Raw genomic sequence first — 26,941 nt, 5'->3', positions numbered from 1 at the left:
CCTCACTCTCACTCCGTCCCTCTCCCCGAACTCCCACCACTCGACGCAGCACGCAGCAGTCGCTCGCTCTCCATCTCAACCCTCTCCTCCATCTCCCTCGTGTGTGCGTGTGTGTGGTCGCCTCCTGCTGGCCTCGCGGGGCACAGTCCACGCACACCAGAGGTCGCAAACGGGTTTTGATTCCTTACCTGTACCCGTACCCGGCCGCACCAGGGTCGCAAACGGGTACCTGTACCCGGCCGTACCCGTACCCTACCCGGCCGGGTACGGCAAGGGTACGGGTATCGGGTACCTGATTGCGACCTCTGGGATGAAGCCATGTTGCAGGCGCGGGTGGGTTGATTCTAGGAACTTGAATTGTGAGAAGAGACAAGATGTTGTGTGACAAACAGTTACTCACCAGTGACTCACGGTCTACCCGTACCCGGCCGCACCAAGGTCGCAAACGGGTACGGGTACCCGGCCGGGTACGGGTAGCCGGGTATCGGGTAGGGTACGGGTATCGGGTACCTGGTTGCGACCTCTGACGCACGCTCATAGCCTGGCTCAATGAGCACACGTGGGCGTGCAGACACGCGCGTGTGGACATATATATGTGTCGGAACTTTTTTCGCACCGTACGTAGCCAATCGTACTAATCGGAGGCGCGGGGAAGGACAACAAACGAAAGACAACGAGCAGTTCTCAAGAAGTGAGTTTTCAATCCTGATGATTTCAAAGTCCATAGCGCCAGTGGCGTCCTAATATCGTAAGGGAGAGCGTTCCAGACGGCCGCAGAAGCGCATCTGAAAGCGCGCGACGCAGTTCGATGGCTCAGCCAAAAACCACTGCCGCCGCTGCTGCTGCTGCTGCTACGAGGATGACCGGCGTTTGCGTGATGGTTTATGTTATTTTACGAGATCAGCGAAGTATCGTTCATTTGCGGCACGCAGGTTGTGTGTAAGGGGCCGACCATAAATGACGTCACGCACCTAGGGGGGGGGGGGGGCAGACATTTGTGACGATGTGTGACGAGGGCGGGCGGGGGTTAAGAAATGTGACGTCACTTCAAAATGCGCAACTTTAAATGAATATAGACATGTTCTACTTAATTAAATAGACTTTTTAATTAATGTTTCCTCCTACAACATCAGAGTGCGGCGCCACATTAAATACGCATTACAATGACAATAGTTTAAAGCGATTTGAAGCATCATCATGGGACCTCCTTTGCCAGTACCAAAATATACTAATAGGGGTTTCCCCCCTTTTTCTGGCAACAAAACTGATACCTTTTGCAAGGAATCATGCTTACATTAACCACAATACTTGCAGTCAAATGCAAACAAAAAACAATACTCTGATAATTTATGCATTGTCTTTGAAACTGATTAGTCCACACCAGAGACAGCTTTCTTTGGAGCCTCGTCTCATATGGTGTTCGACCAGATGACGCCATCTGGGCGAACACCCCTATTAGTACGAATTGAAGCATGTTTTATTTTTTGGGGGGGGGGGGGGAATACAAAAGAATAAAATGTGAAAATTGTTCTGCCACAGCCTCACAAATGTTTACTCTAACGTGGTTCAGCAGTGTCTATAACACGGACAGTCGTGGCCATATCTGGCCGCTGGGGTTGCCGATGCTGACTGTTTTGTTTTGGTAACAACTCGCAAAGGGAAATGCAAACATCGTGAGCTACCAAATCGCTCACACCAGGGAGATGTTGTTATTTTTGGTCGGTGCCTTGTCATGAAAACAACTATTTACCAAATTGCCAGAAATATGTAACACATTCCTGCGGAGGGAGCTGGTAGGAACGTTGGGTTGCTCGATCAATGGCCAGGGTCAACGGCAGCGTGGTGTATTCCGCAAATATGCCCGACTGTAAGGCGGGCACAAGCCGGCGTGAGTAGGTTAAACGTTGAGTTTTATAAGGGCACCACGGGGTGACCAGCTCCTCCCCACCCAGCCTCACCCCTCCCACTCAGCCTCTCCCCACCCTCCCCACCCTCCCCTCTCCACCCAGCCCCACCCCTCCCATTTTTGAATGCACGACGGACGGACGGACACAATAATCCCCTGTAGGCTGGTGTAACCAGGAGGTTCCTACCGGTATTATTCTCAGTGCCGACGTCCTCAAACATTCAATGATAGTTGATAACAACAGTAGGAGGCCTTCCTCCCTTATTGGTCTGCAATACATTACAGTATTGCAAATAATGCACAGGTAAGTCCTCGTTAAACACGGTAGACGCGTTCCTGAAAAGTGCCATGTCAAGCGAAAAGAATGTAACGATGCAGTTTGGCGAGATTACCGTACGATGTACTACGCACACACATCACTCTGCTCAGCTGTGCAGCTCAAGAAAGTAGTTAGTCGTCGATCACTCAGAAACCGCGTTGCAACAGGCGTGCGCGTTACGCATTATGAGGAGCGAATTCTGTGCTGTGCGAAGCGTTCCCGAATGGGAGAACCGCGTTATATCGAAAACGCGTTGTATGAACACACATACAGTATTGCAAATAGGCATACCTCGGTATACGACCGCTTTGGAATACGTCGAATTTGGTATACGTCGTGTTTTAACGAGAAAAATGTCTTGGGATACGACGTCTTGCTTGGGATACGACGCGCTTGCTAGAACTTGTATGGGTCGGGATGAGTCACCGCGTACCCACGTAGACCCCGTTCACGCCTCCTCCCCTTCCTCACCACCATCCTCGTAGGCTATCAACTCCTCTCACCAAGGTAAAGTGATGTTAAATTGTATTTTTATTTCAATTTATTTATGCATTTATTTTAATTTATGTATGCATTTTAGTAATAAGTAGTGTCTAAATTATTTGATACAACCCCATTAGTGTATAATATGACATATAAAATATAATTTCTTATACTCTGGAACGGATTATTTCCTTTCCGTTTATTTCTTATGGGAAAAATTCGTTTGGTATACGTCATTTTAGGTATAAGTCCTACCTTCTGGAACGAATTAACAACGTATACCGAGGTACCACTGTAGTAATATCAATTCACACATTAAACATTTACATTTGGTACTTTTACGTGTAAATAACAAGTAACACTTGGCTGCTGTATGAACTCATCACTAGTTACTATTCTATTAAGTACACACTTACAATTCAATTACGCTTAGGATATCGCTAAAGTTTAATTAATCTGCGTCGCCATCAACCGCGAAGCAAAGATGCAGCGAGGGCTGGCTGATGTTCACTGCATGTGTAGTCGGTTTAGATTATCTGATGAATTTTAGAAGTCCACAAACTTGTCGAAACACATCTGGCAGTTTAACACATAATGATGCTAGTTGTAATTACTGGCGAAACGTCGTACTCCGATTGTAAATGTTGTGGATTTACTCTCCAACGCACCTGTGTGCTGTACTAGTACCGAATTGGCATGTTCTGTTTACGTAAAAACCCTTACTAATTGGCTGTGTCGGGTGGTGGCGGGGCTAAAGACACATTTATATTTACGCGATCTAACCCAAAATAAGTAATATTTAAAAATACTTTTTTTTAAACACGCTTTAATGAAATGTACCGTACGAGTAATTGCAGAACTCCACGACTCCATGAAGTGGCCCCGAGGCTTGCCATAACGTAAGGGGCCGTGGTGATTTACAGCCAACGTTAGTTGAGCGTCGACAATTAGAGCCAAGCCGAAACATAACATATAAAAAATAATGTTTAAAAATATGTTATATATTTTTGATGATATAATATAGTAATGTCATCAGTATAACATAAGCATACCAAGTTTGCAGTCGATACCACATTGGGAAGTGGGTTAAAATTTTGTTACAAGATTTGAGGATACGACAACAACAGAGTGCGTTAAATAAAAGCGTGTAATTTAAAAAAACACCTGTATTATGGAAGCTTTGCTAAGTATGGAGATGCGTTTGTCAAAAGCGATACAACACAATGCGTACGTTTCATTGTCTTTGAAAAGTTAGGAAATGTTCCGCTGACAACTGGCAGGGTAACCTCTTGCCATGTAACGTGTTCCATTAGATTTCCATGAGAGGTCTCATCTTAGCTAATCCATGAAAGGCAATACATGTTAAAATCCACACACAAATCGTCATCCTTTGTTGCACATTTATTTATCCCACACACACAAATCGAGACTTTATTTTCGTGATACGGTATACTCCGATGTGTTCACCACGATGGGCTCTGGTTGCGTGCAGGCGATAACCCAGTGCAAGTATGCAACGTTGAGCCACCGTTGGCCCAACTTGGGGCGCCGGCTCTATCCAAATGCCAATTACGGGCCCACCGTTCCATGTTTACTGGATTGTTCCATCGCAGGACCGTGAGAAACGGTGACAACTTGGTGTGGCCTTCATTCGGCAGTGGATCGATCACGACTGATGATATTTGGTGGTGGTTGAATATAAACAGAGCAATAGTCTGTTGGGTGCTTATTAGGAATGTGAACTCGAATGCAAACGTCTACCTTGAATTAACAGCAGTTGGCAGTTTAAACCACTCTAGGGCAATGGTTGGATATACCAACTACCATGCGAATCAATGGTGCCACACATTCAATGGTTATAGTTCACCGTATGCTGCTAATCCACATGTCAATGTTGCCATGAGTTCAATACTTTCTCCTAAAAGCAGTGGTGACATTGTACATCAGTCAACCCTGCCACATCAGCAAGTTTGGCTTTGTGCTGCATCGCTCACAGATTTTTTTTTATTGTAATGATTATTTCAAAGCTTCCCTTTCTGTTGTAATGGCAAAACAAATGTTGGTATTTTATGTCAGTACGACTTGTCTCCTGTTAAGAAGAATTTTTTTTTAAAATCAATAGTACATGAAGAAAACCACATTTAATGGGTAAATGTTCGTCAGAAAAGCACGCAGGTCCAGTTATAGTTTTACAGGTACTTTTTATTTACAAATATTTTTGTAAAAAGATATTTTCACATTTAGGTTTCACACCACGAGTAGGCCTCAGCTCTCCTCCTAGATCTTCTGCCCAATTCAAGTGAGCTCAGAGAAGTGGTTTCTAGGCAAGATGGGAGGATGGGTTCTGCTTTTGAGCCCATTCAGCAAAAAATATTTATGCTCGACACCAGTAAAAAAAGAATTAGTGTTCGTAAATAATTCCTGCCACAAACACCAGAACCACTGGCATTGGTTTAGGCGGCCATGCCTTGCTGACGATGCTCTGTAAAGTAGAAATCGGTCTAATATAGCCTCAATAAATGCTATTGTGCAACATTGATCTGGAAGTAGGCCCATATTCCTGGAGTGATTCATTTCAACCACCCCACCTTCCCAACGTATTTAATTTATTAATGCAATAATTTGCTGAAGCGGCCAAAAGAAGCATTTTTATTGTGAGTGGCTGAGAAAAATAACATATATTCACATTCACATCATGCCTGTGCGTGTTTGTGCATGCGTATGCGCTTGTGTGCATCGGCGTATGTGCGGGCCTATGCATGACTGTGAGCATAGGCGTGTCCGCGTGCGTGCTCGTGTGTACGCGTTTGTGTACACGTGTGAGCCAGTGTATGTGTAAGCATAAGCGCGGTGTTTGCATGCGAGTATTGTATGTATGTGTTATTGTGTAAGGTTATACGGGGGATCTTTGTCTTAGTTGTTATGTGGGGAGCGGTAGTGTCATGTTTAGCTCGCTGTGCTACAAAGCCGGTGACCCGAATTCTGATTCCCGCTCACGGCCAACACCAGTGACGATTATCTGAACTGGTCCTGGGCCTCTCCTTAAGGTCGCGTCAGCCTCAAATGAACACCTGGTGCAATGTGAACATCGCCGTTGGGGAGAAAAGATGGCCGGGTGTGGTGCTAGCCATCCCACCCTCTCATGTACCGTACCGGCCTTCATAGGTCATCTCTAACAGCACTTGCCACTACAGTCTGTAAAGGCTATACAGAGGATCTGTGTCTTTGTCTTTGCGTTAGTACGTGAGTGTGTATGTGTGCGAGTATGTGAGTGAGTGTGTGAGTGAGTATGCGAGTACATGAGTGTGTGTGTTGGTGACCACTAGCTCTCCGCCTTCTCCTCCACTCGCGAGGCCTCGGCCTCCGCTCTCTGTTGCTTCTCGTGCTGCCGCCGCTTCCTCTCGGCCGCCGTAATCGTCATTGGGTGCAGAGGCAGGTACCCCGAGAGGCCTGCGTGAGCGAAGGGGAGCAAACGGGATCGGGGTGAGTGAGAGGAAACCCCCCTTGGTCACAGCAACTCTCACCCTCCCCTGCCCACCACTGCAACCTGCTTTCTTCACAATCAGACTGTCAGTAGAACTTCTGCCCGCAAGCAGAACTCCCAAAATGCTGCATCTATGGAGAAATGCCAGGGCAAGGCGGGAGCAGAATGGGGAGCAGGCACGAGGCCGAAGAGGCTGCGGTGAGAATGTGGAAAGTAGGGGAAGGCATGGAGGAAGCAAGGAAAAACAGCAAGCAGGGGAGATGAGTAAGGGAAGTAAAGGGAGCAGGGAGAACGTTGGGAGTGCGAATCTTGGAGTAAAGACAGGAAAGGTGAGGAGAAAGCAGTTGAAGAGGGAGGGAATACTTGGAGCAGGGAACAGCAAAGAAGAGGCAGGGGGGATTATAATGAGTGGGCAGGCAGGGAGGCAGAGGGAACGTAGAGCGTAAAGATCGCAGGGAGAGGAGAGGCAGGGAGTAGCCGGGAGGCAGAGGGAACGGGCAAGAGGAGAACTTGGAGCACGAAGCGCGCGGATGGCTCTGGGGTGGTGGGGGGGGAGGGTGGGGAATGAGAACGCACCGAGCAGCTTGGCGACGGGCGTGGAGAGCTGGGCGCCCGACGCGAGCCAGTAGGAGATGCGCTCCAGGTTCACCCCCACGAGGCGCTGGCCCCACGCGTTGGGCATAGGGTCGTACGTGCCGACCTGCCGCGCCGGAGGAGTGAAGCTCAGCACGGGCGCACGCAGCCGCGGTGTGTGTGTGTGCGTACCCACGCAGGAGATAGCGACGACAGTGCCAACGATGATAGTGTATTTTTTCTTTTGTATGGCAGGGAGTCATGTTGAGGTTGGTGAGCGAGCCCTCGGACAGCATTATGTTGAATATCTGAAATGCTGCCAGCGAATGATAAAATTGTGCCGTGGTGTGACTATGTGGTCCATGCTTTGAATTTACTCACCACAGTCACACTGTGGATTATTTGTGTCCATCAGTGTAAGAGACAGTCGCATCTGGCGTGTGATGTTCTGAATTCATGATGATGGACGTGAAGATGATGGTAATCATGATGGTGGGGATGGTGGAATTGTCAATATTGGTGATGACGGTGGTGATGATAGTGAATATGATATTTATGGCAATGACACTGGTGATGATGTGAATAATGACGATGGAGAACTGAGTGATGGTGGTGGTGGTGACGACCACGACAATGGTGCCGATGTTAATAATGGTGCTGCTGGTGATGGTGGCGTGCTGATGCTGCTTTTCCCATTATGATGTGAGAACCAGTGATGATGCTGGCGATGACGGTGATGGCAGTGTTGATGTTGCTGGCGATGCGGGTACCTGCTCCAGGTAGGGTGCATCACGGGCACGCTTGTTGAACATCGTGACGATGTTGTAAACCGGGCGATTAGTACAGCCGCCCAGCGCCATGCGAATAACGATGTGACCGCTCGCATAGCGACGGCACAGCGCCAAGCCTACACGTCCAGACACCGACCGACCGACACAGCACATCGACACACTCATCCTCAGACCCCCACCAACATACTAAATCGTCACACTCCAACAACAGAGCTCGTCACATTCATCATCACATCCCATCACCACACATAATAAACCTCATCACAACACCTTATTAGCACACTCAATATACCCACACTCAACAGACTCATTAACAAACACATATCATCCCAGGCCAACACTCATTACCAACATACCATAAACACTTAATACACTGAAACCCACTAATAATCAAAACACCACACCTCATCAGCACACGAGATGACATAACCGCTTGTACAAAGACACGTTCACGCAGAACACGGCACACTCGCAATCGCAGCTTAATGAATGCATCTTTGCTCAACGCATTCAAAAACACAATCAATATCCATTACACTCATCACACTCTTCAACGCAGCATATTCACACTCAGCGCCGCAACCTCTTCAACTAACCAGGCAACGGCTGCTCACATAACGCAACAGCGCCACACCTGCACATGCATACAAAGACTAACAAAGACAAAGATTCCCCCCCCCCCCAGCCATTACCAGAATGTTGGGGCAAGTGCTGTTAGCGAGCACCTATGAAGGCCCGCACGGCACATGAGGGGGTGGGTGACCAGCACCATGCCTGAGCGCCTTTGTCTCTCCAATACACACTGCACCAGGTACTCATTTAAAGCTAAGTCGACCGAGGGGAGCTCCAAGACCAGTTCAGATATTCATCAGCAATGTTGGCCGTGAGCGGGAATCAAACAGGGTTCATCAGATTCGTCGGGTAATACGTTAATCATTGCGCCACCGCTCCCCGTGTGAGTGTGCAACTCTTGATGACGTTCATAATCAGGGGCCGGAACAAGTTGATTCCCTAGATTCTATGCATTTTATCTGCATAGAGTGATGATTTTATTCCCAAATCAAATATTTTTTTTCTTCCCATCAGTCAATTAAAAGTTAATCTGATTCGTAATTTATTTTTTGGTTCAGCCACATAATTGAGTGATCTGGCAACATTTTTGTCGCGTAACCCTCTTACCACACGACGCGTGTATAAGCGTTTAACGCGCAAATTATTACCGTTTCAGCTCGCACCGGAAAATGCTAAATACGTCACAACCAAATTTAGTAATGACTTTTGGATATTTTTTTTACATCATTATTATTGAGGATTACATTCACGAGCATATATTTAACACGCAATAATCTCACAGTTCACAACACATGATTCGATCTCTATTTCTCAACACTGCCTCCAGTGGTTGCCGGGATTACACGAACCATGGCATACAACACAGTCGAGTTTTGTGAATCTAATATACAAGACAGCACTCTAATCGATTCTTACATGCGTAATTCCGTGCATGTATCTTTCAAGTGTAAGAATCGCTTTAAACTCGACCTAAAACGTAGGTGCCCATAGCCAATGTAATGATCCTTGCTCAATTTCCGAACTCTCCCACTCCCCAATCCTGAAGGCAGTTCTAGCGAAACACTGTCCCGACACTGATGTCGTTAAGTTTTATGCCACTAGTCAAAAGTCACTACCATTGAAACGTGCGAACCAAATAGTTAAATGTCGTGGATTGCTCTCCAAAACACAGAATGGCGTGCTCAAGTTGTTTTCTCGTGACAACTTAATTAACTTCCTGTGTCAGGTGGTGGAGGGGTTACGACACACATTTAAACTCCCGCAATCTGACCCTAAGAAATAGGTTACGAATCATATTGGTCGCGAAATCCTGCGTGTTACATTTTTTTTCTAATTCAGCCACGAAAAGTCTGAAGCCACTGGTGACCAGGAAGCTTCATTGGTCACAACTTGATTATCACATTGGCACGTAGAAATAATATCTTTGTGAACGTGGCAATCTTGTCGGGTGGTGGAGGGTTAATGAAAATAATTTTGGAATAATACTACAATGTGGACGAAAACTATGGGAACAAAACATCGGTCAAACGTTTTCAAATTAACTTAAGTTTAACAATCCCTTCATTACGGGCCTATTGAATGACATTTGTTGTTCCGCTGATGATGGATGGTACTCATGTAAATGGCGCTGATAACGAAGATGATGGTGATGGTGTCAATGCTGCTGAAACTGTTGGTGGGAGCGGCAACCCGATTTCAATTCCCGCTCACGGCCACCACCAGCGATGATTATTTGAACCGGTCCTGGGCCTCCCCTAGGTCGACTCAGCCTCAAATGAGTACCTGGTGTGGTGTGTAAACATCACCACTGGGGAGACGAAGGCGGCCGGGCGTGGTGCTGGCCACCCACCCCCTCGTGTGTCGTTCCGGCCTTCATAGGTGCTCGCTAACAGCACTTGCCCCAACAGTCTGTTTAGGCTATACGGGGGATCTTTGTCGTTTTGTGTATATATATCTGAGTGTATATTGAGGAGCGGTGGCGTAGCTGTGAACGTTGCACTCCGCTGTGAACCCGGCTACCCGAGTTCGATTCTCACTCGCGACCATTAACAGTGCTGAATGTCTGAACCCAGTCTCTTGGCCTCCCCAAGGTCGGCCTTCATAGGTGCTCGCTAACAGCACTTGCCCCAACAGTCTGTTTAGGCTATACGGGGGATCTTTGTCTTGGATGAATTCGACTCTCGCCTCCTCCACCACTGAACCCACCACATCCGGGAATCCAACCCAGCTCCTCACCTAGGTGCACCATGGTCACCTTCTTGCTTGTGTCTCTCTCTTTCCACTGCACAGGCCCTGTATAGCAGTAACAACAACAGCAGCAGCAGCAACAGCAATTACACAGTGCCAACAACACTCAGCCTTTCGATTGTAAGCTTTCGGGACTGCAGGGATTAATATTCTTGGTTCTTTCGGTAAATGATGATTGCTTGTGTTGCAATCGAAATGTCGTGAGAATTTGATTGTTTTATTTGTATTATTTGTATTATTTCCCTTCTACGTGACTTTAGCGAAAGAACCAAGAATAACACTCATCCTTTTCCCAAGGGTCGTCTGGCTTGCGTTGTCAGAGTAGGCCCAGGACCGCCCCCCCCCTCTATAGGGGGGCTGTGTAGGGGCACCCTCAAATGGAGGAGGCCCTTTCGCCAGCGGAGGCGTGAAACACCTTTTTAATCAACCCTTAGCGACCTTCACCTATTTACGGAACCGCGGTGGGGTAAAGTGTGAGTACTATCACCCAGCAATGGAAGAGTCGGTAGGCCACCAATACCACCGCCATTCGCCACCACGACGCCTGTGCCAGGCTAGGTGCACGTTGAGGCCATGTGAAGTTGTCGAAGGCTCGCTGACAGGAAAGTTCACGGGACAGACCCAGGTGGTGCCATTGGTTGACTACTGTGCCAGGCTAGGTGCAGGAGGTCACGGGACAGACCCAGGTGGTGCCATTGGTTGACTGCTGTGACAGGCTAGGTGCAGGAGGTCACGGAACAGACCCAGGTGGTGCCATTGGTTGACTGCTGTGCCAGGCTAGGTGCAGGTCACGGGACAGACCCAGGTGGTGCCATCGGTTGACTGCTGTGCCAGGCTAGGTGCAGCAGGTCACGGGACAGACCCAGGTGGTGCCATTGGTTGACTGCTGTGCCAGGCTAGGTGCAGGAGGTCACATGACAGACCCAGGTGGTGCCATTGGTTGACTGCTGTGCCAGGCTAGGTGCAGGAGGTCACGGGACAGACCCAGGTGGTGCCATTGGTTGACTGCTGTGCCAGGCTAGGTGCAGGAGGTCACGGAACAGACCCAGGTGGTGCCATTGGTTGACTGCTGTGCCAGGCTAGGTGCAGGAGGTCACGGGACAGAGCCAGGTGGTGCCATCGGTTGACTGCTGTGCCAGGCTAGGTGCAGCAGGTCACGGGACAGACCCAGGTGGTGCCATTGGTTGACTGCTGTGCCAGGCTAAGTGCAGCAGGTCACGGGACAGACCCAGGTGGTGCCATTGGTTGACTGCTGTGCCAGGCTAGGTGCAGGAGGTCACATGACAGACCCAGGTGGTGCCATTGGTTGACTGCTGTGCCAGGCTAGGTGCAGGAGGTCACGGGACAGACCCAGGTGGTGCCATTGGTTGACTGCTGTGCCAGGCTAGGTGCAGGAGGTCACGGAACAGACCCAGGTGGTGCCATTGGTTGACTGCTGTGCCAGGCTAGGTGCAGGAGGTCACGGGACAGAGCCAGGTGGTGCCATCGGTTGACTGCTGTGCCAGGCTAGGTGCAGCAGGTCACGGGACAGACCCAGGTGGTGCCATTGGTTGACTGCTGTGCCAGGCTAGGTGCAGGAGGTCACGGAACAGACCCAGGTGGTGCCATCGGTTGACTGCTGTGTCAGGCTAGGTGCAGCAGGTCACGGGACAGACCCAGGTGGTGCCATTGGTTGACTGCTGTGCCAGGCTAGGTGCAGGAGGTCACATGACAGACCCAGGTGGTGCCATTGGTTGACTGCTGTGCCAGGCTAGGTGCAGGAGGTCACGGAACAGAAGACCCAGGTGGTGCCGTTGGTTGACTGCTGTGCCAGGCTAGGTGCAGGTCACGGGACAGACCCAGGTGGTGCTATTGTTTGACTGCTGTGCCAGGCTAGGTGCAGGAGGTCACCGGACAGACCCAGCAGGTGCCATGGGTTGACAGAATGACATGACAGGCTGATGCACCAGCTGATCGACCAGCTGTGCCCCCCGACTGTGCCAACTTGCTTTTCATTTTATCCTCCCGGCACTCCGCTCGTTGTTGTGATCGTCGCTGCTGCTACTGCCTAGTAGCAGCAGCAGCGTCCTTCACGAGCCTCCTCCTTCTCCACAGAGGCCGATCTTGACACCCGCGGGGTACCGGTCGTCGGCAGCTCCACTCAGCTCCACGTCCTTGCCGCACCGCATCAGCTCCATCTCTTCCCCGGGGCCCCCTCTTAAGCGGTCAAAACAGAAGCCGCCTGGCCACGCGTGTGGGTGGCCGGGCCAGGCCCTGCCTCGAACAACCCCTCTCGTGTCTCTCTCTCTCTGGACTCCTAAACCCAGAGCTTCCTTCCAAGCAGCGGCGTGAGCACGCAATTCCAGGGGCTGCGCCTTGGCATTTGTGGGGTGGCAGCCGCGTTGGGGGGGGGAGGCCCCACGTGTCTGCCACCCCCTTAGGCCTAAACGCCTCCCCAAGCACCGCACCGGTACAATTGCTCAGCTCAGCAACGAAGAAGGGAAACCCACACACCCACCCACCCTCACCCACCCCACACACCACGTTCAACTATTTAGCTTTAATTAACAGTCTCAATGACAAGGCCCTCACCTCGGAGGACGGAAGAGGCCTCGCGTGCCCGGGCCCAGTCCTCAATGACAGCGGCGGGCGGGTGGGGGGGGAGGGGTGACGGCGATGAATATTCATGAGCGTGACGTCACAAGCCCCTCCCCCTTCCCCCGGGGTTATTGTTAATTATTCATGAGCTCCCCCCCCCCCTTTCTCGACTTGAGGCTTTTGTGATCGCAGGAATTCATATTCTTTTGGTCTTTCGGTAAACATTGACACCATTGGAACCTCCTTTGCCAGTAGCAAAATATGATGATTGTTTTTTTTACCCTTTTATCTGGCAACAAAACTGGCACCTTTTTTTTTACAAGGAGTCATGTTTGCATTGACCACAATACCTATTCTGATGGTGCATTGTCTTTGAGTTGTGCGCCTTTTGGCGTCAACTGGTCCAACACCACGTGAGACTCGGCTCTAAGAAAAGCTGTCTCAGGTGTGGACCAATCAATTTCAAGGACAGTGCATACATTATCAGAGTTATGTTTTTGTTTGCATTCCGACCGCAGGTATTGTGGTCAATGCAAACATGACTCCTTGTAAAAAAGATGTCAGTTTTGTTGCCAGATAAAAGGGTAAAAAAACAAATATCATCTTTCGGTAAAGTCACGTAGATGGGTTCAAAGGACGTTTCGATCGCAACGCCTCTTCCTGATGACGGTTGCGTATGATGACGATGGCATGCGCGAAATCTGAAATGGTTCCAATAAAGCTCGTTATTTAGCCGTGCTTGTTAATCAGCCGCGCGATACCACGGCAAGGAGAGTCGAGTGAAGGATGTCGTGGAAAATAACGATCTGGGGGTTGTCCGTGAGAATCGAGTCCATCGTGTTGCTTAATTCACCACCTGGGTTCCATGCATGTCCACTTCATGGACTCCTTTTCGGAAAAAAAAGTGATTAAAGCCATGCCTCCGTTTGTATGTTGAACTTCTTAGCGTACGTAGCCAGCCGTAGCAAAAACGTAGCCGACCGTGCTAATCGGAGGTGCCTTTGCGAGCAATCTCGAGTCTACAGACAGGCATTCTTCTCTTCCATTCCTCTTGATAAAGAGCTGTGAATTGAAATGAAAGAACGCAGACAGAGGAGAGAAGCAGAGCACAGATAAGACCATCGCTAATGGACCGCAGGTCACTTGGAGTGGCAGTGGTGGCACATAACAGCAAGTTGTTCAACGAGTGCTGCTGCATTTGATTATTTTATAAATATAAACATGCTTCATAGTTTTTTTTTAATACTCTAGGTAACGTCATTAATGATGCATGATCATGATGTAAGACAGCTTGAAAGCCCAGTAATTATTCATAACCCTGGAAGTGTGTCCCAGGGATGATACGAACAGATCCACGGACTCGAAGGCCACGGACTCAAGCCGTGGGTCTAAGGCGCTCATAATGACCGTGTCAGCAGAGGCTGAGCCAGCGCCTCGGTGTTTGGGTTTCGAGCTTGAAGATGGGTTTCACGCCGTCTCGGCTCATAATGGTTGTGTCTTGGACAACGATATTCATAATAATGAGCTTTGTCCATCCAGGAATGCATCACCCGGTCTTGAGACTTTTTCAGGAGTGTTTCTGCATTGCGATGTTTGTTCAATTTCATCAACGAAACTAGTCTCCAAAATTGATTACCAATTTTAAACTTCAATGACTATGATAATCGTCGTTATAATCATGGATATAATTAGCATCAGAACATTGTGCTCGAACTTGCTATTATCTTAATTTATTTCACCTTCATTGTAAATATTTTCATCACCATAATTTCACTTGACTTGTAATCTTGGCAAGATGCAGAGATGACGGTGTTTTTGGCCAAGAGAAAAATTAAATGTGAAACCATCGTCAAGACGTGAATTTGTCCCTTGGGTCTGTGGCTTGGCTCCCCATCACCGAGCCTCTGGGTAAGCCACAGCACTGATCCGTCCCGTCGAGCGTGCAAAAAAAGACCTCCCGAAAGGCTCAATTCACTTAGGATGTTTATTTATTGTACTTCTCAAGACAACATCACTTAAATTTCTGGCGACGCTCACTCATATCTCGTTAATTTAATTACAGAGCCTCCTCTCTACAGACACCTACAACGTGGGCGGTTCGGGACGCAAGGCCGTCGACTCACTCTACCGCACGCGGCACCGACACCTCGTTTCAACATTGCCTACTGAGCCCCGAGCAGGGTAAGGGGGAGGGGGCCTGGAGGAGACGCAGTGCGGCTGGCGGTGACGGCTCACGCAGCTCGCACACGGAAAACGAGGTTGGTGGCGGCTCCGTACGAAAACCACAACAGTTGTCTCCTCGTGCAACAGTTGTGGTCGCTGCCAAACGCTGTCCATCAACAAAACCCAACACCCTATCCCCCAATTCACCCACCCCCCAAACAACGATGCGTCGCTCGCGACGACGTGAACACACACTGGGCAACGACACAGAACGTGGTTCCATCAATTGGTTTGCTGGACAACTTTTAACGCGGTGCCACCCAGACTAGATCTCAGAGATTCACATTCAAATGACATTTGAGTTCCGTTTGTGGAAAAGTCTTCCTCGCGTTGCTAAACACATCACGCGATCCCTTTGCGCAGGGTGCAACATCGTGAAATCGTGACATCATTAGGCCGGGAGAGGTGGTTTGGTGGGTAAGTTACCTTCGGTGAAAAATGAACGCGGAAAGCAGCATAGATTTGTATTTATGCTAACGTGCCACCTCAGATCCACGTCGGAGGGAGGTGATGGATCATAATTATCAGGTGGGCCAGTAGCCTTCACTCGTCAGCCTTCCCCAGCAACAATGCGCTGCCGTTTCTTCAAATGCTCGACGACGACGACAGGAACGAGAAATTACACCATGGGGCAATACGTCATCACATACTGACATCACAAAACAGACGCTGTGTCATGTTTGACGCGGTGTTTTGCTGCCCTCCGGCATCGTGGGACACCTGACACTCATTGCACGCTCGAGCGCAAATGGAAGAGACGCTATATATTTTTTTAAACTCCGCTCGCCAGATATGACTTACGGCGTTTGCATCCAAACTTTTCTGGTTAGTGACTTCCAAGATTGGCAAGAGCTACTGTTGACCACCAGCAGGCTCACATGGCTGCCACGTTGGTGGTCTGCCAGGTTGGTGGCGAGTAATGACGGCTTTGGATGTGGGTTAGTTGCACGTGAATATCAATCACCGTACAACTGGACGTGACGGCGTTTTTTGTTAACTTGGGGATGGACGCGCTACGGGCGCTTTCTCGAGACAGATTGTGCTTGTAAAGGTATAGTTAGATGTGCAAAGTGTTAAGCAGGAAATCCTCATCGAGCCTTTAACATCGTTTAAAATCAAGGGTCAAGTTCTGGGCGTTTGTCTAATTGTGATTTTTGTTTAGGTTTAATGAGTGTCTGGAGAAAAACCGTGCGTACAAAGAACAACCGAGACTTCGATACACAGTCGAATCTTACTTGCTGTACAAGCGGAGGGCACATTTCTGTACTACCTGAACATTGACCAAACCACAGGTGAATATCCCACATCTCATCATGATTAACCGTGGCCCCAATCCCATGCGTAATCCACTGACACCACCATTCACGCCAACAGAGGGCTCACACCAGACAGCATTGTCAATCAGCCAGCCTAGGCCACTGTTAAGACCCCAACCCTAACCATAACCCTGGACGCAGCTCAGGGCATCTGTCGTTCATAGTCACAATCTACCCAACCGTTGATTAAATATTAACCGGCGCTAGGAGCTGAAGAGACCAAGGATTAGAGGTTAGAGCTAGGGTCATACTGGCCATTTACCCAAGTAAACAGAACCTTTGTAAAACATTTATTGAACAACAAAAAACACGTCGTTACGTTTCCGCATTGTGTGATTACCAATGGGTGGGTATTTTACAAAACTCCCAATACAGTCCCCAATGCAGTTTGTTCACTTGGCCAAAATGGAGAAGGCGCACTATTTGGGGCATGCAGTATCGTCGAGTAGTCCACGTGGGTATATTGCATTAATACCCGCAATGCCAGCATCGGTGGTAACTGCTGGTTTATGCATTTGCCATTTCAAATTATTAATACTGTATCTTTTCCTCGATGAGCTTTTAAAAGGTGTATACAAAATATGTGGCTTGTTGGGAAGCTCATACATTTTTTTCAGAGTTCAACATTTATGCAATTGACAGTGTGATCAAGTACAACACAAACATGTGCAGGATTGTTAACATCTGCTGGCGTATTCCTGATTGGGGCATGGGCTGAATTTGTCTTAAAGCCACATTGAAGTGACTGCTTAAATCATGTTTCTGTCGACAACACCATACACAACCTATATAGCCCGAGCGACCAATCCAGATCACAACTCTTCTCGTCAATACTGAAAACCTGACTTGGAACGGTCCCGTCTCCTCCAACAGAGAACCCTCATCTCATCCGATATTTTATCCTCAAATCATCCGATGCAGCACCCTCTCACCACAATCATCTCGACTCATGTGATGCAGAATCTCCATCTTCCATCGATATAGAATCCCCCACCCCCAACTCACCTGATACATAACCGACAGCACATCTCATCTCATACAGCACTTGCTGTATTTAATACTTATCGCCTGACCCCATCCAACATATAACTCTAATGTCACACAATACGGCACACTCAAACAACACAACTGTGCCCCTTACTCTTGCCCAAGACCGAACACAGAATTGTACTGCCCCCTTGTTTCGGCACCAGCCACATGGGTCGGAACCCGACTCGTCGTACTGCCTCCTAAAGGCACCAACTAGATGCCAAGAATACCACGTCTCACACACGTCATCATCATCGCTGCCCGCACCACAACGGGAATCTCGGGAGCGGTCGTTCCCCCCACGAATCCACAAACTCGGCCTCCGAGTGGCCGGGAAGGAGGGGGGGGGGGTCAAATGCGTCCACCCACGGCGCTCACAATCATCCCGCTGCAACAGACTTGGAAGTGCCGCACTCAAGCTCGAGGACGTGAGTTCGGCTCCCAGCGTGGGCTTCTTTGGCCGAACTCGCGTAAATGTCCATAGGATTCCGCGGTGATGAATGCGGTTTGTCCACAATGTATGGGATTCTGAGACAGGTGGAGATGGTGTCAAATAGGTGGGGGGGGGGGGGGGTAAGAGTCAGGTCGAGGGACCCCAACCCGAGGCTAGGGTTTCTCTTTGGCAGCTTCTCTGAACCAGGAGGTTCCATCGCCCACTACCATCGTTGATCCTTTCACATCGACGGTCGATGCGCGTCCTATTCCACAGGCTACTCTTAAGCCTCTTTCCTCCATCAAAGCGCCTCTGCTCCATCTGAAGATGCCTCTATCTCGGTCATCTCTTCTCAATTTGAAGGCCTCGTCTCCCCCCCCCCCCCCCAATTTCCCACAATTGTCAGCGATTGTCCCATCCTGTGTTTCAGTGCTCCCTGTCAGCTCCTCGTCAAGGGTTCCCACTCCCACCTACCGACTTGTGTACAAGATGCAGTCACACACATGATTTAAATTAAATCATGATGGTTATCTCCTGTGTACTGGGCTTCTCTCTATATATCCTTCAAATTGGCCTCTTTTATCGCTCTTCTCCTCCACGGCTCAAAACTCATCATTTACGTAAAATCCCGCTGTGCCAACAATCCCCCTCCTCCCTCCCCGGAAAGACACACAAACACGCGCACACGCACGCGTGTCCCCCTTGATCCTCTCTGCTTACACAACCCCCACCCCTTTACTTGGTCCCCCACAAGCTCCCCCACCCCCCGCAAGACGTCACATGACACCGATAACCGAAAGAGCACAGCATGTAGAAGCACAAAGTATGGACGAACGCTAAATCACGTCGCTGTACAGTTGTGCCGGCCGGGCTTTGTATACGAAGTTTTAGTTAGTTTGTGTAATATATATTTATTCAATGTATATTTATATGTTTTGTGCGAGTGTCGGGTTTTAAAAACGTAGTTACACGCGCAAACGAGAGCTAAAAAAAAGAGATGGAAGAGGTGAGGACGACCGCCACGACAAACCTGGGTGGGGGACGCGAACCCTCAACACGGGTCACTTGCATGAGTGCGACACGGAGGGGAAACACAGCGTGGCCTAGAGTGACACAGCTTGGCCCAGCGTGACACAGCGTGGCCTAGAGTGACCCAGTGACACAGCGTGACCCTGAGTGACAGCGTGGCCCAGCGTGACACAGCGTGACCCTGAGTGGCACAGCGTGACACAGCGTGGCCTAGAGTGACATAGTGTGACACAGAGTGACACAGCGTGACCCAGCGTGGCCCAGCGTGACCCAGCGTGACACAGCGTAACCCAGCGTGGCCCAGCATGACCTAGAGTGACACAGCGTGGCCCAGAGTGACACGCGTGGCCCTGAGTGACAGCGTGGCCCATCGTGGCTCAGAGTGACAAGGCCGGGCCAGTGTGGCCAAGCATGACACAGCGTGGGGTGTCCCGGTTACATGGAGGGCCCGGTGCGAATTAAGTCGAGGTTCCTTTGCGAAAACGAGGGAGAATCATAATGGCCACTGCAAGCGCACGCCTTAAGAACACACGCCATGTCGATTGCTTCCACGCACGTGCATACGCAAACGTAGAGGGTTGCACACGAATGTGTTGACAAGTTCACAGGCAAACATGAATATGCGTGTGCGAATGCAGCGCATGCAAGCGCAGAGGCGAGGGGCCAAGCAGGCGAGTCCAGATGTACTCAACACAACGGATGTTGCTTTGTAAGATGCTTTATATACACACATGAACACAAGCTGCTTGCATATAAATGAAAACACGAACTACACACACATGTATCCTGAATAGACATATACACTATACGTACACACCAACGCACACAAACTCAGGTACAGAATGTGAACACGTGCCCACCTACACAAATACATTACCATGCACAAACTCAAGTACACACACAAATACACTCTAGCACACCGACACAATACACACAAAGTACACACATTCATCGCATACCAACACAAATGAACACGTATGCAAACAAATTAATGCACAAACGCACCCATTATTATCTCCATGTGTGAATTGTACAGCATGCCTAGTCCCGTGTGCATGGACTGAGCTATGTTGACTGTGCTGATTTAGTGTCATTCTCCCCCTCTCTCTGGCCCCCGAGGCTCCGCTGGACAGCGTTGAGTTCTGCTCAAGAGCACGGATTAGTGTTCATACCTCCTGCCAACGCGGTCACATTACCACCTATTTGAACAATCATCGTATCCAAGATAAGCAGTGCGACCTTGCCAATTTCGTTTTACCAACCGACATGAATTTCATTCCCAGCCAGGGCTAACACCAGGGATGGTCGGCAGGCAACACGGCAATTGGTCAGTCGGCACCCAGCCCCTCCACGGGCAGCCCCTTTAACAAATCCACGCTTGCCAGTGCGGTGAAGTATGGTTAAACAGCCCCCCCATGATTGACGCAGTGTGTGGGAAGGCTTCAATTCATGGACTGACAAAAGGGCTGTAATTATTAACGATGACGAGAGTTCGAAGTTTTTTACCCAGGAAAACCTTTAATGAGTCTCAGGACTCCTTTTAGGGAGGGTTGTGCTTGGCGCGCCCAGTGAATGCCTTGTTTAGAATTTTTATTCCAGGCAGTAGGAAACCAGAGGGCCCGCGAGTAACAACACGCATAATACAAAGGGAAGAACAACCCTAAAATCCTTACGTGCAGTTAGGCTGAAAAACTCCTTGCTGTACTGCACTAAAATCGACTGTCTGCCTCATATCATCATCATACAATATAATGGAGCAAGTTTGAGTTTGTTACCGTCTGTCCGTATATATTTTTTTGCCCATTTTTTTAACCGTGTAACACATTGTGAAACAATATTCTTCAATTAAGTATTGATTTTGTGTAGTTTTAAATGTCGGGAAAATAGTCGATTGAAAATTTGGGAAACATTACAACCCATTTACAAAACCGGATGTAATGCAATACACATTTATAATGTGTATACAGTATAAGGCGACCATTTCAACGATTTATCAGAGACAAAACTTCATTTACGACCAAATATTTCGACATGACTGAGCACATTTGAAGGGTGATATTTCGACTGTGCAACGTAGTATAAAGTCGGTGAGGGTTTTTTTCTTCTTTCAAAATGTCAAGTCACTTAAGCACAGCAAGGAAGGTAAGAAAAACATATTTTAAATATTCATAAAAATTTACGTAAATTTCAGTAAACATTTAATGTTCAGTACTGCACTGTACACTTAGCACTCTTGGCCTATCAATTTATAGCACTAAGGGACTGCTTTCTCACATGTTATAGCATTAAGAATGGTTAAAACTTCATATATATTTAACTAAATCACATATTTCTGGACTTTTTTGCGAAAAAAATCGGTTTCTAGCCCGTGCTCAGAGACGTAACCCCCATAACATTGCGTCTATGGCAACCTGGGGTCCGAAAAATGATCTCATTTACGACTGGGTATCCAGCGGCGCATTGTGTGGTAAACGCGGACACCACCTATAGTTCTCTTTCAGTTTGATGAACGTACAATTCGCGGAAAACTCGACATTAACGTCAATATCTGAATTTTCTCACAATCTTGGAATTTTACGGAGACGTCGGAGTTTTTGCGGCAATCTTCGAAAAGATAATTCCCCCGACTTCTAACGGGCAGCTTCTACACTTCAAAACGAGTGGCATTTACCTACTTCCATTTGAGAACCTCCGCTATCTCTGTGATTTTGTCTTTTTTATGGCCTGAAAATTTACTTCAGTGATACCACATGCCTTGCAAACCATGGCAAAATTATCTACAAACTGTTGATTTGATCAATGAAATGACAATTAACTGTTTTCCTGGTGAAGAGTCTACAAAAGTTCCGATACAGTCGACAATGAATTCATCAACTGGCTCAACATCACGTGCTCAAACTGAAGGTTGGCTTCTGCATGATACTCCTTTGGAATTTCGATTCAAGCAATGGAACACGCTACATCTGGACAAGGAACAATCACATAATTGAAGCCTTGGTTGGATGTGGACTTCACAACAAGAAGAAGCCCTCGGATTCCACTGGCTCCTGTTGAAAACACAATTCCATTCTCGATGACAAAAACAAATTCCAATTTATCCTGCTTTTCGGAGTCACTGCCGATAAGAGCCTAGGACAAACACTGCAGAAAATTGGAATTTTCCTCCCTTCTGGCATATTTAATCACGCGCAATATTGCGTGGCAACCTCGCGCGTTGGATCCAACGAAGCCATCAAGATTCTGGCTCAGAAGGCTTCGTATCTGGACACAGATGGAAAATGCACAGATATTGTGGCCTATAAAGAGATTGTGTAAAATTATGTTTGCTTTTGAAATACAAACAAAAAAATCTTGAATGTTGTTCATTTCTTACTTACAGTAGCTTATACTTTACTATTGTATTTAAGTACCTTAGTTTAGCCTTCATAGGTTACAATTGAAGCCCGGAGACCCTTAAGCTCTCTGCAGGGCCGAGGAGATGAACGCCCGTAGGGCCCGAAGTTTTCTATTTTGTTTAATGCGCTGCGATTCTTTGAGATGAGAGGACTGAAAATAGCAAGACGAGGAATGGGCGGTGGAAGAAATAAGCACGCTAGTGCAGGAGCACACAAACGCACGCCAGAGTTACACGAGCATTAACACACACACACGTTTATGGTATTTACACACGTACACAGCCAGGCGCACAGGGTCACGCACGAACGCCAAGCAGGATCACAGTGGACACAGAGAGAGCGGGCACTCGCAGAGCCAGCCTCTGGCTATGAATCGCATGTTGTTAATGCACTGCGAGCAAAGTGCGGGCTGCCCCTGGAAGTCAACCGGTGGTCGCAAGTTAGTGCCTCTCTATGCTCAAGCGTGAATGGGTTAACGCTTCTCTGCTGGAGGTCAGTGGAAAAAATCCACATTCATGTGGCAGGTGTCAGTCCATCCAAGGAACACCCCGATGTCGACTTCTCACCACGTGGCGCTCATGGTGTTGTCCCTGGAACAATGATGATGGCGACGATTGGTCGAGACAGGGATTGAACTTGAAGAGGGCAAGGTTTTGAGTCAGACTCTCTACAACAGTGCCACTCGTACTGTTTCCCCTTCACTATTTATTTGTACATTTGCTCTCTATTATGACTACTCCCGCTCCCCACACTTATGTTCCAGACTCATTTATTTCTGCACCTTTCTGGTGCTCTCCCCTCCACTCTCTCCTCCCACCGGCACCGTTCTTTTTAGAGAACCTCTGCAACAGACGGACACTCTCCTCCCTCCAACTCCCCACAAAAAAAGGCTTAAAAAAACATCGGCAAGTCACCGCGTAAATCTCAATTCCCAGACAGGCAAACGGACGGAGAGACCGACGGCACGCGAAGGACCAGGGTTGACAAGGGTTAAGACTCTCGTGTACAGCACACATACAAAGACACGTGCGCGAGGACGCTACAGGCCAGCATCAATCGGGTAAGTGGCGTGCCTTCTCACGCGACCCGGGCAGCGACCGCGGTGCTGTCTACGGCACCAGGCGACGGTGTAGGGAGGGGCGAGTCGGTGATTGGCCACGGCCGCCACCCACCGCCGCCGCCACCGCCCCACGTCGGCTACACCAGGCTAGACTGGGTGAACGAGCCACTATCTGGGTAACGAGCGGCGTGGTGAGTGGGCGAGCAGGTGGATGGGTGTGCTGGTGGGGCTGGCGGGGCTGGCGGGTAGAGGAGCAAGTTGGTCTCTCACAGCGGCTTCTCGTTCTCTTTCTTCAGTCGGCTGCACACGCAAAGACACGCGCGCACGCACGCACGCGAGCTCAACCCTCGTCTCTACACGTACTGCAGTATTTTCAGTGTCGCTGTATGTCTCGTGTGTGTTTCGGTCCGCCTTCCGTGTGTCCCCATGTCTTCCCTGTCTCGTTCGTGTCCTGTGCTCCGAGCTCCCCTGCATTTGTCTTGTGTCCGTTTGTGTTCCCGTCCGTTCCCCTGCGCATCTCTGTGTCCCAACAGATCCCACTTGTGTCACGTGCGTCCCTGTGCATCCCCACATGTACCAGAATACCCGTGTACATCTCCCTATTCACACCTGCGTACATGCGTTTACACATCTCCCTATAACAATCCCGATTTTACAGTGCGACCCTGTGCATCCCCGTGTGCCCGTCTGTCACTGTGCATTCCTGTGCGTCACTTCACCACGCATCGCTATCAGCCCCCGAGCATCCCTTGCCCAACCCTGAACATCTCCGCGCGTTCCTGTATGCCCGCCCGGTATCTCACCGCCTCCCCCCACCCCCCATCAGCTCTCCCCGCAGTGCGGCCACCTGTAGTAGTCGTCGTGGGCGCTGGCGAGGTGCGCGGCGGCGGCGTGGTGGGCGTGGTGGGCACTCGCATGCAGCCACTGCTGCTGCTCCAGCGCCAGACGCTGCATCTCGGCGCTCTGATGCACCGCCTGCAGCTGGTGCGCCGCAGACATGTGTGGCGGCAGCGGGGGCAGGTCCCGGTAGCCGGGGGCTGCACGCACACGGATGCAAACAAATAAGAAATGAGGGGCCGTCCTAATCTAATTCAGAGGCTGATCCATTTTCTAAGTGAAACTGCTATGCAGCAAGAGGCTTTTTTGGGTTAGGTCGCGAAAATATGTGTCGTTAAACCTGCCACCACCCGACACAGCCAACTAGTAAGGGTTGTCACGTAAACAGAACGTGCCAAATCGTCACTAGTACAGCACACCGGTGTGTTGGAGAGCCAAGCCACAACATTTACAATCTTGAGGACGATGTTTCGCCAGTAATTACAACTAGCTTCATCAGGCGACAGCCAGATTTGTGGAGAAGTCCACCTGTTTCGTTCCTCATATAAAGGAGTCCCTGTATGCCTGCCTTAGTCCCCGCTATGTATTTAGAGTCAGCTGTGGCCAATACAATGAGCCATGTTTGGGTTCAAACTACACAGTTCTAGATTTGAAGCTTTCGTGACTGCAAGGGCTCATACTCTTAGGTTTTTTCGGCAGTCACGTAGGTAAAAATAAATAATAATAATAATAGAAATAATAATATAAATAAAATAATAAATCACGACGTTTCGGAGGCAACGGAGACTTGTGTTGCCTCTGAAACGTTGTGATTTATCATTTTATTTCTATTATTATTTCTATTAATGTTATTATTTATTTTTACGCACGTGACTTTACCTAAGAGTACAAACTACATAGCTCTAATAGAGCATAAAAAGTCAGCTAAAAATATATATATACTAAAAGTTACTTGGTTCAGCAGCGGGTGAGTATACGTTATATTGCCTTCTTTAGGTATTGGATTATCCACCACATGAGTTAGCCAGCGTTTGGTCCTGTACCTACATTCGTGTGAAGAGTTACTGTAACATTACCGCTCTATCTGGTGTCACGGGAATGTGTAAGTTTGAAGATGATTTGCTGTAAAATCTCTCAAAGCTGGCCTAGATTAAGCCAGAATTCGGAGTAAGCCTGTAAGCTCCCTGGAAAAAAACATTCCGACGGGAATCTTGTTCAGCGCATAGTCGGAGGCGTTCGTACGTTTGTACACGAAACATTCTAAAGCAACGTACAAGCACTGAACTTATCTGCTGGAACAGAATTATCTGCCGATTTTGCGTTGGCAGTGGTGCACAAGTAGAAGAGAACAACTCAACAGTTTCATCAATAACACTGCCTTCACATGCCATGAAGAGAGGGCCATTGCCAAAAAGGTCGCCTATTATATACTTTGCCTTTTAAGGCCACAGTTGTCATTGAGGAATGTGTTGAGGTTTTTTGTTTTGATGTTGTGTAGAATTCGGGAATCCGTTACCTTGGATGCCCCAGCTCTGTTCGTGCTCCCTCTAGTTTTGTTTACATTTATTTTTTGCGTTTATTTGACAAATAAGAGTAAATGCATCAAGCGCATTGCAAAATCTTTTCAGCCTCCACCCTCGGACTCACGTTAGCGGTGAGCGATTAAAACTGTCTAGAAGTGATCTGTTGTTAAATTGTAAATATTGCATTGTTATTCAGTGTTAATGAAATGTTTAAGATGTTAATACCATATAAACATAATTAAAATGAATTGCCATGTGATATCAATAGTTTTTCAAGTTAGGCCACGTAATCATGTAGCCAAATTTGTGCCGTGAAACTCTCCACCACAATTCTCACAGCCAAAGTTCGCAAACTATTTTTTTTTCGACTTACCTGTGAGCCAAACAGAGTAACTTATAAAATTAAACACTTGTAAAGGTGAACAATGAATTTGTACGTCTGGCGGTGGTTGGGATTCACGACAAGAAAAAAATTGGGCCAGATTCATTACGTGGCCTAACATAAAAAAACATCAATTATGAAGTATATTAGCTGTATTAGGTTTACGTGTGCACAGTGAGTGAGGGCGCGTGTGCACATTACCGAAGAGCGGATGCCGAAGGAGCTCATGCTCGGGTCCGGTGGGAGGTGGCGGCCCCATGAGGGGCGAGGCGAGGGGCCCTGGTGGGTACGGGAAGCGTCCAACGTGAGGGACGAGGGGATCCATCAGTGGATGCACGCCTGAGCCTGCAGTGGGGACACGCGAGGACATGTGGGAGTTTTACAGAGGGGACACGACACACGCACACGGGGTCACAGGAACGAGGTCGTGCTTACATACACATGCGCACGACACAAGAGGTAAGACACGGAGAATAATACCACAGAACACCGGCAAACACATACGGATTACCGTTCGCACCAGAAACATGACAGAGACAAACGTGGAGGGTATATGGACAAAGATCTCCCGTATAGCCTTGAACAAACTTTTGCGGCAAGTACCCATTTAAGTCAACCTCGGGGAGGCCCAAGACTGGTTCAAGAATTTGGTCAATTGTCTTGAGCAGGAATCGAACTCGGTCGCAAGCTTTATAGCGCTTCGTAGCGCAATGCGCGAATCACTACATAACCACTCCCAATATGTGCACACACACACATAC

General features: G+C 48.6%; 2 protein-coding genes across 4 annotated transcripts in view; both read right to left on the bottom strand.

Annotated features, from left to right (window-relative positions):
- Positions 1–4,880: 4,880 nt before the first annotated feature.
- On the bottom strand, positions 4,881–13,043 carry MRPS16 (mitochondrial ribosomal protein S16). Its single transcript, XM_061561510.1, is given in 6 exon segments — positions 4,881–6,158; positions 6,769–6,892; positions 7,536–7,672; positions 10,365–10,421; positions 12,948–13,013; positions 13,016–13,043. Coding segments are annotated over 6 exon segments (540 nt in total). The 3' UTR covers positions 4,881–6,030.
- Positions 13,044–14,923: 1,880 nt separating this feature from the next.
- LOC133348563 (arginine-glutamic acid dipeptide repeats protein-like) overlaps positions 14,924–26,941 on the bottom strand; it is a 52,381-nt gene continuing 40,363 nt past the window's right edge. For all 3 annotated transcript variants that reach the window (XM_061561446.1, XM_061561447.1, XM_061561448.1), the window contains 3 exons: positions 26,382–26,525; positions 24,286–24,475; positions 14,924–23,738 (listed from right to left, as the gene is read on the bottom strand). In XM_061561446.1, coding sequence (XP_061417430.1) covers positions 23,705–23,738; positions 24,286–24,475; positions 26,382–26,525 — 368 coding nt within the window. In that variant the 3' untranslated portion in view covers positions 14,924–23,704. The remainder of the gene's footprint in view (positions 23,739–24,285; positions 24,476–26,381; positions 26,526–26,941) is intronic.

This window comes from Lethenteron reissneri, chromosome 27 (assembly GCF_015708825.2).
Source record: "Lethenteron reissneri isolate LAM-NWPU_2019-01 chromosome 27, ASM1570882v1, whole genome shotgun sequence".
Lineage (NCBI taxonomy): Eukaryota > Metazoa > Chordata > Hyperoartia > Petromyzontiformes > Petromyzontidae > Lethenteron > Lethenteron reissneri.
This window is presented reverse-complemented; position numbering and strand designations above follow the sequence as displayed.